General features: G+C 37.4%; 1 protein-coding gene and 1 long non-coding RNA gene across 3 annotated transcripts; one reads left to right on the top strand and one right to left on the bottom strand.

Annotated features, from left to right (window-relative positions):
• Positions 1-582: 582 nt before the first annotated feature.
• On the bottom strand, positions 583-16,269 carry ATAD5 (ATPase family AAA domain containing 5). 2 transcript variants are annotated; one of them, XM_086857406.1, is made up of 24 exons: positions 16,048-16,269; positions 13,430-15,207; positions 13,021-13,108; positions 12,302-12,466; positions 11,982-12,120; positions 11,432-11,516; positions 10,779-10,960; positions 10,203-10,360; positions 9,726-9,879; positions 9,222-9,503; positions 8,953-9,049; positions 8,352-8,434; positions 8,117-8,262; positions 7,824-7,974; positions 7,196-7,363; positions 6,894-7,006; positions 6,716-6,809; positions 6,420-6,484; positions 5,380-5,560; positions 4,541-4,731; positions 3,413-4,245; positions 2,145-2,309; positions 1,892-1,947; positions 583-944 (listed from the first exon to the last, which is right to left on the bottom strand). In XM_086857406.1, the coding sequence occupies exons 1-24, from the start codon at positions 16,117-16,119 to the stop codon at positions 844-846; spliced, it is 5,547 nt and encodes a 1,848-aa protein (XP_086713532.1). In that variant the 5' UTR covers positions 16,120-16,269; the 3' UTR covers positions 583-843. The 2 variants fall into 2 exon arrangements, with proteins under 2 accessions (XP_086713532.1, XP_023794519.2); XM_023938751.2 differs by lacking the exon at positions 583-944 and having other exon boundaries at positions 1,053-1,947.
• On the top strand, positions 6,989-11,175 carry LOC111937400 (uncharacterized). Its single transcript, XR_002868611.2, has 3 exons — positions 6,989-7,065; positions 7,517-7,673; positions 9,772-11,175. It is a non-coding gene; the product is annotated as an uncharacterized LOC111937400 (long non-coding RNA).
• Positions 16,270-16,286: the final 17 nt, after the last annotated feature.

Here is a 16,286-nt window from a genome sequence, read left to right as displayed (position 1 = left end):
GGAGCCCGTGTCCAGGAGAGCTCGTCCGCGCACCTCCAGGTTTGTCTGAACCCCACCTCTCTAACAAAGTCAGTTTGCAAAGCTTGCTGGCTACCAGAACGACAGTCGCGCCCCAGACATGGACCAAAGCACCGGTACCGCCGGGGCAGGGGAGTCCCGTCCTCCCAGCGCAGCTCTGCCCCAGCACGAGTGCTCAGCACAGGCTCTGAGGGAGCTCGGTGACCCCAAGCAGTGCCAGAAAAACCCTGCCCACATAACGCAGCGCAGGGACAATAAAGCATTTCAATCCTACTGGAAATGTTCCTCTTCCATGATAAAGCAAATGCCAAAAGTCTGTGACTTAATACTCTCTTTATCTAAGACGAGAAAAATTTGAGACAAAGATTTTCAAGAAAGTTAATTAATTCAGAAAAAGATTAAGAGGTATTCAAATATTTTTCTAGTTTCAGGTTAAGTTTAATTTGCATTGCTAACTTGCATTGCTGTAGTGCAGTGTAATACACGTGTCTTATGTAGGTCCTCACTGTAATCTACTTAAGATAGATAGTGCCTTTAGAAAGCAGTGAACAGATACACTTTTACTTTATTACTTTAAAAAATTTAAAAATGTGTATTTATTTATTTTTACAAATCATACAGGAGAAGCATAGACTGTTGATACAAAAAATCAAGCCATTAAGATTTTAACAGCCACCACTTTAATTTTTTAATAATTCTGGACTATGAAAAGAGTAAACTATAAAAATTATCTATAATGCAGAAACTTAAAATAATTTACTGGTTCCATAAATAATTCTAATTCCTGAATATCTTTAAAACATCAAACGTAAGATGAGATCAGAACTAGCAAATGGTCTTCCTTATTTTTACAGAGATACTGAGGTAAGTGGAGCACCACTGCATGGCAGCAGTCTGAATCAGTCTGAGGAACAGGAACAGTCTAACTGCAAAGGAAAGGCAGAAAAGTACATGGTTGAACTAATTACAGTTTTAAAATTCTTTAAAAAATATGTTTCTGGAGTTTTACCTTTCATGCAACAGAAACATTGAGATTGTAGCAAAGTCTCACAAATTTATTGTCGTATAAAAATGGATTCAATCACAAATAATCAGGCTGAAGTTTTGTCAAATACAAAAAAAGACGCTTAAGAACAGAACACAATATACAAGACTAGAAGTAGTTAAATATTCCTGAACCCAAAGTAACACTGGGATAATGGTTATTTACAAAGTCTTGCCTAAATCTCTTGAGACCATGTTGAGCTACAGTAATAATTTCTCTACCTTTTTAGGAGATTAACATGCAGATCAGACAGCTGTAAACAATGAAAGGAACGTATACAAATATATGTACATTGAGGCATAGTGCTTTGTAATGACTTTGTTCCCTGTGGTCAAAGAGTTGGTTTTAGTCATTTAGACTTCAGAGGACTTGTTGCATCCTCTCTGTGCCACCTCGAGTTATTTAACACTTTAACTGCAAATTCAGAAACAAACTCACTTGAACAAAACGGTCTCCTCAGAAAACAGCAACTTTGCTGTGGAAGCTGTGACAGTTGGTTGTTACAAATGGGTTTCTTGCTATGTGATCCACAAATTAGAGAGAAAGACAGCAAGAAGAACTCCTCACTGAATATTCTGTGCATTTAATATTATGAATGCCTTACTGGACAAGCACCAAACAAACCCACATTTCAGCTGTGGAGAGCAGTATAATGACAATAGATATATACATTATTTTAAATACTTATAAAAATTTAATATAGAAATGGCTCTAATATACAATAATGTGGTAATTAAAAAAAAAACCAAACAAGCTATGGTGAAGTACCACCATTAGGCACAAATTATTTCTGGTGTTGGTAATTTTAAGGGAAGTCCAAAGACAGACCATTTATAATTTTTCTGGGTATTTCAAGATGAATCCCTTCAAGATAATGCAAGAACCTATTAAAAAAAAAAAAAAAAAAGTAAGAATGATTGTTAAGGGAACACAGTTATTTCCAAACATAAGGCAATACTTTTATTATTTTGAGACAAATGTTCACCTTCCTTGCCTAGAATTATTTGACAAATTATTTTACTGAAGTCCTTAACTACCTTTTATAATTAAATGTAGCAAGATCTAGGAAACCCCAACTTACCTTCTTTTAGTCTTCCCTTGCTCTTTAAGCTTCTCAGACCTACAGATACTGCGGAGAGTGGGGAGGTATTCAAGGGTACTGGCTTGCTTATTGCCCAGGCTTAAAGGACTTCTGGAAAATACAGTTTTGATGACAGCCAGCCTCTTCTGTGCTTTTTTGTGAGTGCTAAAACAGAGAATGAAGCTTTATTGTTTCCTATTCATGAATGTGCAGTGATGATTTTATTTATTTAGGATCAAAGCCACTGGTTTAAAACTCCATTAAATTGATGTCCAGAACTGCATCCCAATAGATCAGATGTTTGCAGCTTCTAATTGTGTGCTGCTTCCACAGCATCACAAAGCAGCACTTGGACAGAAACATGAGGGCCAGCAGTTTGTTTGGCCAATGCTCCTGTCTTAATCAGGAGTCTGATCTGGGGAGCTCTTAAGTCGGATGTGAGGTTCAGTACAACCACAACTGAAAGCATCTGTGGTTTTCAAAAATAAAAAGCATTATGCAGTTGTTATTTGCCAGAATATCAGTGTCATGTCCAGTGTATAACCCATGATACAAACCTGGTCACAGGATGCATGCTAAGTTCCATTCTGACATTGCTTCTCTGGGTACTGACTTACACAAGAAAGGCTCTAAGCCATTTTCCCATTCAGACCCTGAATGGGCTTTAAGTGCCTATTGTGCCAATTTTACCTTAGATTAGTTGTTTATGTTAAAAACAATGTTTCACGGCCACACTCGATAGTATTCATTGGTCTTTTATAATGTATTAAAGGTTATTCTTTGTTAGCATAAGTTACTACAAAGAATTTACTTTGGATTTTGTTAGGTCTTCATCAAGCAGCACCTACCAACACACTTATACAGGTTCAGTGTGAGCTGGCACTGAGTGACCAATTTGGATGTTTGGTACTTGCAGAATCCCATCTGTCTTGAAAAAGCTATTCCTTTAGGGTTCTGTTATTCTTTTGGGGGTGGTGGTGGTGGTGGTGTTTGTACATTTTTAAAGTGACTAGACTTAAGGCCACCATCCTTTAACAACATTAGAGGCAGGCTGTTCAAGAAAAGTCACTTTTTGCAAACTGACAAGAAGTTAATTTAAGGTTGCAAAAGCACAGTGAACAATATATTGCAGTGTTTTGGGGCACACTGACAACAGTCATAGTGGTATGAATGTGTATACATCAAATCTGAAACAGTCCTACACCTTGTGAAATGCTTTTCTTGACAAATAACTGCATTATACTCCAGAAATATTAACAAAGTCTTACCTTGAATTAGCTGCCTGACTGAAGGATATGCAATTCCTTGTGTCTGAGATAGGCAGAGTAAGTCCCTTCAGCTGATCGCTTTCAGATGTTTTACTGGTACTCAAAAAAGATTCCAAGTTCTGTGAAATATTAACAGAACTTTTGGTGAAGCTGAGTGCTTCAATAGCTGCCTTTATTTCACTACAGCTCTGGGAACTCCACCAATCAGTATTTTCTATACTGAACTCATCACAAAGACCATTTCTGATTTTGGCATTTGTCCAATGAAATTCTTCACTTTTAGAAAACTCCAGTGGTTCCCTGGTGTTAGTGTTTACACAGCAATCCAGGAAGGACATGTTTTCCACAAACTCAGTCAGTGAATTCAGACACTGAAAAACAACTGCAGACCTTTTTTCATTTGCTGAGGTTTTAGTTCTAACTTCTTTTTGTTCTTTATGCACCAACAATTTTGATTCCTTTTTATCAATTTCAGTACATGATTTCGGACTGTCTGATGCCAAAGTTATGAATTCAGCTGAATAGTTCAGCTCAGAATCAAATAAGTCACTATCATCCAATAGCTCAAGCCTTTTCTGAGCCTTTGTCTTTTTAGACCTTTTTCCAGGGCTACTCTTCCCAGAGGAAGAACTCTTTGTAGATCTGTCTTTTGAAGAAACTATAGTAGTCCTTTCAAGTATAGACTTTGAGGCTTCAGACTGGTTTGACAGAACTTGCACTGGTAAGGGAAGAATAAGTTCAAGATTACTGTATACAAAATCCACATGCTTCATCTGGAATTCTGTGAGAAGCTGGATCAATTTATTCCATTCCTCCATGGTTATGATTTTGTGCTGCAAAATAATAATAATGAAAGCTTTATCAATATATTAAAATACATTTTTTAAAAAATAAAAATGTTATTACAGAAAATCTCACACTCCTTGCTTTGTGTTTATGAGGTGAGGGACTGTTTTGCTTGCAGGAGACCACCCCAGTTCAGATTGTCCTTAATAATCACTGAATTCTCTAATTTCTACAACAAACCTTTTCAGAGATTTGCTTCTTAGATTATGCTATTCCTGGTGATGCTTACACTCAATTGTCTGGCAATCATTCAAAGTACTATCAAGTCAACTACCAAAATACCTTAAGAAATGTAAACACATCTTCTGAAGGCAACAGGATGTTCTTAAGGCCAAGCAACGTCTCTACACAGCCTGTATCACATTTTGGAAACTCCTGAAGATGTGCATCATCAGCTTGAGAAAAATCCATCTTGGAATCATTAGACTTTGCAGGATGAATGACACTATCTGCCTTCCTTGTCTCTTCTCCTCCTGCACAGAGATAACAGGCTTTACTTGAAAGGGAACAACTGCATCAATAAATTGATTTTCCACCTCTTTGCCTGAATTCCTATCACAAAGGATGCTGTAACTGTCACTTTTTGCTGTGGTGCTGAAGGAACAGAGCAGCTGAAATGAGACATCCCCATGGCCACATCACTGCTGTCAGTGTTACCAAGCTGTTCTCCTGCTTCCCAAGTAATCTTTGAAGTAGGTTGTGCCTCACTTGTCTCTCCCTGTTACACCCTCACACCCCTAAACATTTCCTGAATCGTTTGGGGTCAAGTTCTTCAGCACTGCTTCTTCTAGGTGAATTGCCCACAACCCAGATACATGGATAAAGAACTGCAAACTCTGAGGAAAATTACTACTGATTGCTTCTTTGCCCAGTTTTGCTACTCAGAACATGAAAGGGAGATAGTAAGTACTGTAATGACAGGCAATAAAACCCTCAAAATTTAGTTCCTTATGCATTAATACAAGGCTTTGAGGCAGCTAAAAATACCAGAACCTCCCCCCACCCCAATATTTAGCAGTCTTACAAATTACCATTTATTCATACATGTCTAAGAATGCTTCAGTTTAGTCAAATTCATATTTAGATGGATATTTTTTTAAGATTAAATGAAATCAACATACCATGAGGTACCAAACACTTCTCTTTCAAGCATCCACCTCCACTTCTAACCCAGAACTGTAAGTACAGAACGCTTTGTCTGATATCACAGTTATTTGTGGTCAGGAGAGCAGCCAAGTCTTGCACATCTGTCCGTAGATTCTCGGCCAGGCACAGAGCTTGGAGGTAGCTCACAGAGTTTATCTAAACAGGAGTTACACACAGACCACTGAAACATCTCCTGCCAATCACACTGCAGGAAGTCATACAAGAGCAAATTATTCTATTTATGCCTGCAATACATTTTGCCTTTTAATACAGAAGATTAGTTTATTAAATTAGATTACAGTTAGATTAAAACCTGTAAGGAAAAGCAAACTACCCACTCTATGTAGCCTATGTCAGAGCATTAAGTTCAGTTTAGAAATTCAGCTGATTAAAAACAAACATGCAAACATATTCTGCTCATGGTCCTGAAGCTACCTACACCTTGCTTCTCATCACCAGTGATCAGCTACATTAATTTTAGAGGTTTTCTGCAATTGCCTGTAAGTCCAACAGGTTTTCAGTTTCCCATTAAGAAATTTCCCCTTCTCAATAATTAAGTCCTCCTGATTCTCATTTATTTAGGTTTTTCACCTAATACATAGCTGCAAATAAAACTATTTGCTATACAGGACAGTAGTGTTTACATTAAAGGAATACCCCATAATAGTTCTAAAATAACTCCTGTACTTTTTAATTAAATTAATATTTAATGAATATTTATATAACTGCCTTCTAAAAACTAAATTAAGTGATTAAGTGATGTTCTTATTGTAATTCTCAGTACCACTAAATTGTTTGGAAAATAAATCTTCCATGCTAGTAAAACAGCTTCTACAAGTAACCATAAATATGTCCTACACATCCTTACATAAACCCCAAAGACATGACTGTCTCTGATCAAACAAGTATGTTACAACAGAAATATATAAACCTACCCCAACATTTAAATTGCAAACTGAAATCAGCTGACAATTATTTGCTTAGGATGTACCTGCATTTCCAGACAAAGACTTACCAAGGAAGGGGTTTTAAAGTTGATTTCTTCAAAATAGCCATCAAACATTAAGCTGAATGTCGGATCTATAAAGAGAGATCAGTGAACTGTCATGACATTATGTTCAAACCTAGTTATTTTCTTTATCCATTAGACCAGCCAATACCTTTATTCAAACACTCAAATCCTTGCTTTACAGTCTCCACTCATGTAATTTTGCATTTAGGAGCAGTATTCAACCGTGACCATTTACAGCCTTTAATTAAAAGCGTCCCTTCTGTCTTTAAAGCCTAATTACTGTCATAAGCTCTACTCACCATTGGTGGTAAGAATTACAGGTCTTTTTGCAGTTGCCATGAATGTCTTTATTGCACTTAGAAATCCTACATCTTCATCAAATATTATATCCACCTGCAGAAAACAAACATAGTATCAATAGCTTGAGCAGCAGTTACAAGCTGTGAACAGTCACAATACATTTAATGTGAATTTTACCTCTTCAAAAAGAATGAGAGACGTTGCACTTTTCCTGTTGTGTTCTCCTCCCTCTTCGTTTACTGACTTAATTTGAGCATCTTTCTTTACTTCCAGTGAATTCTGAGTATTTCCTGCAGATGGATGAATAATTGAGCAAGAAGGAGGACTAAAACAATTTAATGCTTTCCAGGTACTGGCTTCAAAAATCCCCCATGTATCAAATGCTTAAGCGAATCTGTTCTTTTCTCCACACAGCTCCACATACATGGTGTAGCATTTCCATCTCCAAAGGTAATTCATTATTAAAAGAGAATACCTACCCCCATTTTTTTCTCCAGATGTTGCTTCTCCATCTCCTTTACGTTTGGCAGAAATTTTGAAGTAGTTTGCAAGTGTTTTAGGGGGCAAACTTCGTTTTAATCCTGCTCCTTTTGGTGACAGTGGTGGTTTTCTTGGAGAAATAACTTTCTTTGGAGAACACATTTTTTCTGCAAGGTATGTTTTATATTAAACTTCATCTGGAGATATAATGTCAAACTGATATTTCTTAGACAAATTTAAAGTAAACCCCTTTTATATCTATGGTAAATGACATGTTTACTGTGCTGATTTTTGCTTGTTTTCCTTTTCTCTTGTTATAGGAAAAGGTTTCTGTTCAACTTTCTATTCAAATGCCACAGCACTTGCTCCACCACTGCAGAAATAACGTAATCAAGAGTCAGTATTTTAATAAAGTTGTTATTTAATTTGGTCTGTAGTTGTGTTAAACAACAGACCAGTTTTTACTATTACGGCCAGGTAAGCCAAATCTGCTATCTTTTTAAAAATAACTGATACCTAAAATTTGTTTTTTTTGAATTCAGTCGTTAACAATCTCCTGCCCTCCATAAAACCCACCCTATAATTCAGACCAAACAAAGAACCCCAGATAAAAACCATGACACTTACTTGGTGACTTGACAGTGCTACAACTGTTAAAAAAGCAAGGCTTGTGTGCATTCACACCTTTTTTATCCACTTGATGAGACTGAGTAGCTTCTTTCAGCTGGGACAGAATCTGTCTCCCACTACGCTGGCAAGAGGCATTGACTTCAAATATCTGCAATGGTATTTAATTTACAAAAAAAAAAAAAAAGAAAAAAAAAGAAAATTAAATTGTAGACATCTTGTATTACAAATGTTTTTGTATCATTAGTTATAAATAAGAAAAATGCACTGAGGAGAGAAAGATCTCTACAAACCTTAAACCCAAGCTCCTGAGCACAAGCATACACTGCAGCAGTCTTCCCCACTCCTGGTGGGCCAGTTATCAGAACTGTATTGCAAAGCGTTGTCTCTTCCTCAGTATCAGATTTACTATCTTTAAAGTCAAGGCTGCTTAAAGAATCTGTAGAATTATTAAAAGGGAAAGAAAGGATTACTGTTAATTTTTGCCAACTTTTAACAAAAGAGAAGTTATATTAATTCTATCAGTACCTTCTTGCTCTTTGTTCTCCCTTTCCCTTTTCTGATTTCGTTTTTCTTCCAAATCAGCTCTCTTTTTCCATTCTTTTAACCAACTATAAAAGGAAGGAACAAACAATAAAAATTGCTGGTGAATTAAGTGAACCAAATTAAGATGGAACAGAATATAAAACTAGGGGACATCAGCCACTTGTTACCCCATAGGAACTTATTAAGTCCTTTTAAATAAAAGCAAAAAAATGTTCAGGATTTAACTGTTTTGTAGACAAGGTTTCCTTTTTCATTTTCCATTCTGTTAGCTGATTGGTATAAAAACAAGTAATTTGGTGAACTACTTATTCACTCATAATTCGGTGTTGTTTAGTCAGATGGATCTTTAAATTCTTTGTAAGAGCTACACCAGTAACTTAATCCCACACAGAAAATTTAACTGAAAGCACAATGTGTTAGGTGGACTTCAGTGCTAAATTCCTGTCAGAAGCAGACAGTACAACAAGGTCAGGATCAGGATGCTTGTAGGGAAGTAAAGATAAGTACTGCTCTCTCAGCACTTTATCAGGTAACATGAGGTTTTGACTTATTTTAGGAATGGATCCATGCTCCAACTTCTGACCTGTGTAGCCTTTCAATTTCTTTCTTGTTCCCTACAAGTTCACTGGAATCTTGAGGCTGATATTTTTCTGTCCAGAGCATGTCTTCCTTTTCCACACCTACAGAAAAAAATATTGTCCCTTTTTAAACAGTTCTTCATGCAACAGAATTGATCAAATCCAGCAGAGTATTAGGACTAGATATGATTTTTCATCACAGTGGAAAGCTGACATACATCACACATACACTTCCTCAATGCAAAGACTAAAATGAGACGGGAAATGCAGTTACCTGGAAGACACTTGGACCCAGTGTCTTCTGTCACACCATCTGGTTTCTGGGTCTTGTTTTTTCCCAAGTGTGGGGCTTGTCCTGTCTCTGCCTGTTTTTCTCCAGATGTGGGAGGAATAAGGTTCCTGGAAACTCTCAACTTCATTTCAGTCTCTGTACCTTCAAGTCGTTTTCTTCTTTTTGATTTGCGGTCTTCTGTTTCCTTCCTTTTCCTCTTTGTTTCCTTCCAATTGTCAGGAAGTTTCTCTATTACATCAAGATTTGCACTGCCATCTCTGTTTTCTAAGAAGAAAAAAATTCCATCCATTTAAAATTTCTGGCTATGTCCATTACTACTGTACATTTGATACATATTTGAAGAATTTGGTCCAAATAGCTTAAAATTTGAGGATCAATTTATTTCTAACAACAGTATTCCTTCAGTAACGTATTTTAAAAAATTCCCAGTTGTTTTTCAATGCCAGAGAGAGCAAAGGTGGTTTTCTCCCTACATAGATTCCTAACCTTGTGTACTGTTTTCTAAAGCCAACCGTTCTGTTTGCCTTTTCAGGAACCTGGAGTAGTATTTTCTCACTGGAAACTGAGAATTAGAAGCCACAATCTCATCTAGCAAATCCTTCTTGAATGCATCAGGAAAAGCTGGTCGATGACCTGAAAGCTGGAATACACACACACAGAGAATTACTGAAAAACTTTACACACAGTGCTTTGCATAATTTTAATTGGTAGTATCTTTTTTATTAACAAATAATTAACAAATTATTGATTAACAATATATTGATTATTGATTATAGATTAACAAAAACTGTTAAGAACTGATGAGAGCTGTCTAATAGTAAGATGTAAAATGGGTAACTCATTCACAGAGAAATTAAAAATAACTGAACAAATTACAGGACTGAAACAAATTCAAATGACAGGATTTATTAAAAACATAACTCCAAACAAATATCAGGACAATTTCAATTTTAAAGTACTAACCACAGCTGCAAAACAATTTCCAGTTCGTTTTGAATTCGCAGTGGAAAATTCACCAAGTGAGAGAGTGATTTTTGTGATGTTGGTGACTTCAGTACTCAGTTCTCTCAGCTTAGTTAATAGAGGACATGATGGTGATTCCAATTTCCACATTGGAGAACCTACAGAAGAACCCCCACCAAAAACAAAACAAGATTTAACTTCTATTCTAGAGAAAATAAATGGACTGGTCTTCTCTCTTTTGGGAAGTATTTTGACTTTGTCAGCAGGAAATGGTTTGTGCCCAAATAAATCCAACACAATCTTTATTCTCCAAATTGGAACTTAACAGACCAACCTTTTTGACTAAATATTGAGAATTTTGCATCCTTACCCATGCATGTATAGACTACTTTCGCATCAATTTAATTTGTAAATTTTGTATTCAAAAACATCTCACTGAAAGCTTCTAAGTTTCATTCTCTTACTGAGACACAAAACAAGAGGAAACTCCCACCTAATCCAGTCCTAAACTGTTCAAATTCTTCAGAAATTATTATGTACATTTAAGCAAAACCCAAAAGCTTAACCAAATCTTACAGTCATCCTTCTGCTGTACATGGACAACAGTCTTGAAACAGGAACTTGCAAGAGAGTATGCTTCCATTGCTGCTGCCTTCTTTGCAATCTGCCTTTTCAGTGACTCTGGCAATCCACTCATCAGGAATTCACGTTTTGCTCTGAATGGATCATCATCTTGAGAATTTTCAGATGCATCTTGGCTTTAATGAAAACAGAAAAGAAAAAGAAAGGAAAGAAAGACAGAATTAGTAGAACTTCAAGCTATGCAAGGCTGAATTTAATCACATTCTCTTCCAAATGTGTTAAAAACAGTCTGACAGAACTGCTAAAATTAATTTTAATGTAGTTAGTTTGAAATTAATTCTGTGTTAAAAATTTCAATCTAAAATAAATTCTCTTTGGTTTTGTATTTTTATATGCAATTTGGGATTTATTTTTAATCAGTCATCAACTATGTTTCCAGACATTTAATATCGTTCTACAATAGCTGAGGAACTCTCCAAGACACCCCTAAAATTTTGCAAGCAGATTGAAGTATTAATCATATAGAAGTCATGAATATTTATAGCACATTTCAGTAAGTGTATTTAAATCTGTAACACAAGAGAAAATGCTAAAGTAACCTTGAAGTGTGTTTTGATTTTTAAGCATCTGCACTCTTGACAACTGACCTGCTTTCATCAAAGATCACAATTGGTTCACCTGCAGAGTTTTGAGCGTTTTTGCCTAGGCAGGAAGGTGGACATCCCAGCTTCCCTTTAAAAAGATAAAAAACCCATTATTAAATTAGCACTGATACAAGATTCTACCCTTCCTTCTGTATTCACTACCTGTATGTTCCATTCATCATCAGGGAAACTCTTTTTCTTAAGGGAAAGTTGAGTATTTTAACAAAACTCATTATAGCTTTATTTCTAATTATTTCCTCAGTATAGATGCTATTTTCTAACATTAGGAAAAAAAGGAGATGCAACAAAACATGGTATGTGATTGACCATTTTTTAAACAGTTTTCCCTGAATGAAGAAAAAGCAAAACAACATATGTAAATAATGTCTGCACTATTAATTCATATAAAAAGAAAAGGTGTATATTGGAATATTAAACAAGATAAACCACAAGAAAAGATTAATATACTGCAAAGGCAGCTTTATGAAATAAAGTTACAATAGTCAATAATATGTTTCTGTAATAAAAAACACATTCATTAAAACCCAATTACCACTGGCGTTCTTTGCAACCTTCAAGTTTTTAGACTTCTTCCCCAAAACGTCATTTAAGCTCCGAAGTTTCTTTTCCTTCACACTCTGCTCTGTAGTAGTGACACAATCCATGCTTGAATCTAGAATTATTACTGATTCCTAGAGGGAAAGCAAATCAAGTAAGAAAGGAAACCAAATTTTTCCTCCTTTATTAACAATACATTGCAGATATCTACCTTAGTTTGCAAACACTCCTTGTAAAGAATCAAGTAGGAATCATCTGTATTGTTTATATCAATCACAAATACATAAAAATTTCCCCCTCAAAGTACAGCCTTACATCATTTTCTTCTAATTTCTTCTTCTCAGCAAGAGCCTGCTGTCGAGATGAGCGCCTCACAGGAGCTGCTGAGTCTTCATTCACTTTTGATCTCTTCTGCTGTATAGCCTTTGCTTTTTCAATCAGCTGCTTTGCTTTGGATATGTTTTTAGAAGTGGAGTTTATCTGTTAACAAAGAACAAAAAAACCTAGATAGTAATTAATAGCCCTCTCTTCACTAAGTACTTTGCATAAAAATATAATTTTTCACTTTCATAGAAGTATGGAATTGTTGCAAAGTTTCATTGGTATCAAAAAGAAAATTAAATAATTGAAAGGACAAGCAAACCAAGATTATACCAACAGCTTTCAAAAGGGAGTGAGAGCCCTGCGAGGAGATCCTCTGGCCAATCACCACCTTGTCAAATAAACCATGGCACTAAGTGCCATGTCCTGTGGTTTCTATATCCCATTCTGAGAACCTGCAGCACAGAAGCATACTATTTTATGGGATTATTCTGTTATGAACGGTGGATTTTTGCTAATAAAACACGTTTTAAGATCTATGGTACAAGAAAGTATGTCAGATTTCATCATAAATCAGAGTATATTCCCTTTCCATAGGGCAGCTGGGAAATGTCATATTGTATTACACTAGATTATTACACGACACTGAATACTCACAATTATACCCATATAGGAAACAACAAAATACCGACACCAATTGTTCCATAAATTACCTTTGTGTTTTTGGAGTGAGACTCTTCATTTTTCATTGCTTCAGCTTTATTTGATTTTGTAGCTGCTTTGATACGTGTAAACCTCATTCTAATTAGAGAAAAAAATTTTATGAAATTGTTACTGGTTAATAAAGGGAAATGTTACTCTCAATCTTATTTTCAAAAGCCTTTAAAAATACAGTACTGTAAACAGAAGCAACCCCCCAAGTGGTGGTTGAGGTTTTTTGTTGTTTGGTTGGGAGTTTTTTTGATGTCTTTAGTACAAACACACGTATAGTCAGCTTTGGTTCCTCTCCATTTTTACCCACCATGATTAGTACCTATGCAACTTATGCAAATTATGTTTTATTTTCAAAATACTTGCATACAATTAATGGGCAGAAAGGTAGAATATACTCTAAAAATTTACCTTATTGGGCTGTTTCCATCAAAGGGCACAGTAATCACCTCAGCTCTGTACATGTTGCTTTTCTTGTGGGATTGTCTGCGTGCTTTTGGGGTGGAAGTCTCTAATGGGCAGGCACTTAATTCATTTGCAGAACAGGCACTTCTAGCCCTGGACTTTTTAGGTGTAATATTTGTTGATGCTTTGGTTTTCTGCTGCCTTAAACTCCTTCTTAACTCACTCACTTCTGGACTTAAAGAAATTCTAACATCTAAGGTATCTTCCACAGCAACAACACTAGCACCTGAATCCTCTTCGCCAGTACAATTGCTGCTGTTTGAGACATTGGTTTCTTTAGTTTCTGAAGCATTCTTTCTTCTGTTCCCTTTTTTCTGAACCTTCCTAGATCTTCTGGGTTTAGTTTTATTGCTTTTAGGTTTAGAATGTGTGTATTTGTCCACAGAATCTTCTGATATCCCGCTTTTTAATCCTTTATTTGAAGGAACATCATCAGATCTTTCTTTTTCTTTTGAAGACTTTGCAGCAGCTTGCTTTTGTTTTCCAGGTGCCTTTTTAACTCCACTTTTTGCTACATCTGCTGTTGGTTGTCTAAAAGCTTTCATAAACTGATGCTTTTCTTCCAGAGTACATTTTGGCTTCAGAGAATCCGACCCTGCAGTCTCCAGTACAGCCAACTCCAATTCCTCTTCCTCAATAACGACATTGGATTTTCTTTTCTGAGTTACCTGTTCAGTTTGCTCACTGTCCAAGAGAGCTGGGCTGCTTTCTTTTTCCCCTACACGTCCTTTCTGCTTCAAAAAAATGGAAGCTATTTTCCTAGAGCCTTTCTGCTCCTTATATGAGGAAGATAATTTGGGGGGAATGGAATGAACTTGTGCAAGGACAGTCACTGTTCTGAGTGGCAGCTGTTGGGATTCCTCACACTTTTCTGGGTCACTAATACTATCACTTTTGTCCATTTCATTTGCTGTACCAGAAGTGTCCATTGCTGGCTTTGTGTCTTCTTTAACATTATTTTCTCCCTGACTTCTCAAGAAATCCTCAAATGATACTGTTATAATACAATTATTTACCTGGGATGTCCCATCATCTATATGAACCTCAAAACTAGAATCACCAACAGCAGCATCACACTCTGCTACTGTACTTGTCTTCTCTTCAGTTTCCGTTTTACATGTTTCATTCATCTGATTTTCTGATGAAGAGCTTTCAGACAAATCAATATTTACTTTGTGCTTCCTTTTCCTTGATTTTCTTATCCTATTTCTTGATCCAATTGTTTCACAATCAAAATTTTTTGCATTTTTTCTGGAGGGGGCAACATTTGGGAAGTTCTCTCTTTGATCATTATCTTCTGTTAATTTTCTTGCACATTTTTTGTCCGCTACAGTACAAGAAGGAATAAAGTCATTACTGTCTTGTTGCAGTTCTGTAGCTACTGTGCTGTCATCACTGTTAATTTCTATGTCAAGATCATTCTCAGATTCGTTCATTTCTTTTGGCATATTATTTAAATTAACTTTCTTCCCTTTTCTCTTCCGCTTTAAAAATGGCTTGAAAGATGGTTTATGCTCTTTGTCATCAGCATCCAACAATGTTTTATTTTCTCCAGCTCCTACTGGGAATGCAGCACTCTCAGTTGCAGATGTCTTTTTAAAATAATCCAAGATGTTGTTGGATTTTGGTGATGACAATGCTTTATCCACTGGTTTTGCTAACGGTGAAAAATACCTTGTGATTGTTTTTACAGAAGCATCTTCCTCTCGCCGCTTCTTGCATGGCTGTAAAAGGTACAACATGAACCTTAGTTTTAAAAAACTTAAGATGACTTATAAAAAACCTTTTCAGAAGACAAAAATTCATGTTAATGTGCTCAGACTGGGCACGCATCAACTATATCTCTGTGCTTTCAAAGGTCACCTAAGTTTGAAATAAAGATTCTGCTCTTTCAGATAAATAAAAGTCCTATTCTGAAACCTTGAGATGGTCAAAACTGAAAGGGACCACAAAGTCTTCAGAACAGCTCTATAGAGATTTCACAACACTGGAAGTCTTGAAGGTCTAGATCAATTCAGATGATGGACTTTGAGATGTTCCCAGAGCATTTGTGGAGCATTTGAGAGGGAATTCCAGCTTAAAAAGGTCTGATCCTACCGTAAACATCTGCCGTATTTTAGGAAAACAGTGTACCTTTAAGAGTACTTAAAGAAAATGAACACAAGAGGATTCTTATCTGGTATAATGATTGAAACGATAAAAGAGCATTTACTTCTACAGCTCCAGGAAAGACTCTGGCTCATAAAGGCTTTTCTGGTTTACCAGAAACTAGACTCCTCTAAAATCGCACCCTCTGAAGCAGAGAACGTCTCTTCCCAAAGTCTGTCGAAAGCGTTTAATGACAGCCCGGTCCCCGGGGCTCCGCCGACCGTCAGCGGCGCCGGAGAGCAGGGGCCGGGGGCGGGCGGCCCCTCACAGCACCCCAGGTACACCGGACGGGCCGTGTCAGGGCACAACGCCAAAGGGGGCGATCCCCAAAGGGGGCGAACGCCGAAGGGGCGCCCGCCGCCAGCCGCACCCCCTCTCTCCGCCCTCCCAGCGCGACTCCCGGCCCGCATCCCCACCTGAACGTCACCGTCGTTCCCGGGGAGGAGTGAGGAGGCGGCCGCCGCGGCCACGGCGACCCTGCCCACCATGCCCCGACTGCTGCGGGCGCGGAGCCCACCCGGATCGCTCGGGGCGGGGGGAGCGCGGAGCCCTCGGCCCCAAGCGGTGCCTCAGGGGCGGGGGGCGCGCGCCGCCGCCATGGCCCCGATGGCGCCGCCTGACGGGCGCGCGCGCCGGGCGGGCGGTAAAAGCGCGC

Source organism: Cyanistes caeruleus, chromosome 19, assembly GCF_971803275.1.
Source record: "Cyanistes caeruleus chromosome 19, bCyaCae1.hap1.1, whole genome shotgun sequence".
Taxonomy (NCBI): domain Eukaryota; kingdom Metazoa; phylum Chordata; class Aves; order Passeriformes; family Paridae; genus Cyanistes; species Cyanistes caeruleus.
The sequence above is the reverse complement of the archived record's forward strand: the minus strand, read 5'-3'. Positions and strand labels throughout refer to the sequence as shown.

Bases quoted from the DNA above. Each gene is read 5' to 3' on its own strand.
- ATAD5 (XM_086857406.1), bottom strand. From the start codon at position 16,119: ATGGTGGGCAGGGTCGCCGTGGCCGCGGCGGCCGCCTCCTCACTCCTC. The intron at 9,880-10,202 runs GTTAGTACTTTA...TGTGTATTCCAG, and splicing joins GAAATTGTTTTGCAGCTGTG to CTTTCAGGTCATCGACCAGC. The intron at 4,732-5,379 runs GTATGTTGATTT...ATCTCTGTGCAG, and splicing joins GAAGTGTTTGGTACCTCATG to GAGGAGAAGAGACAAGGAAG.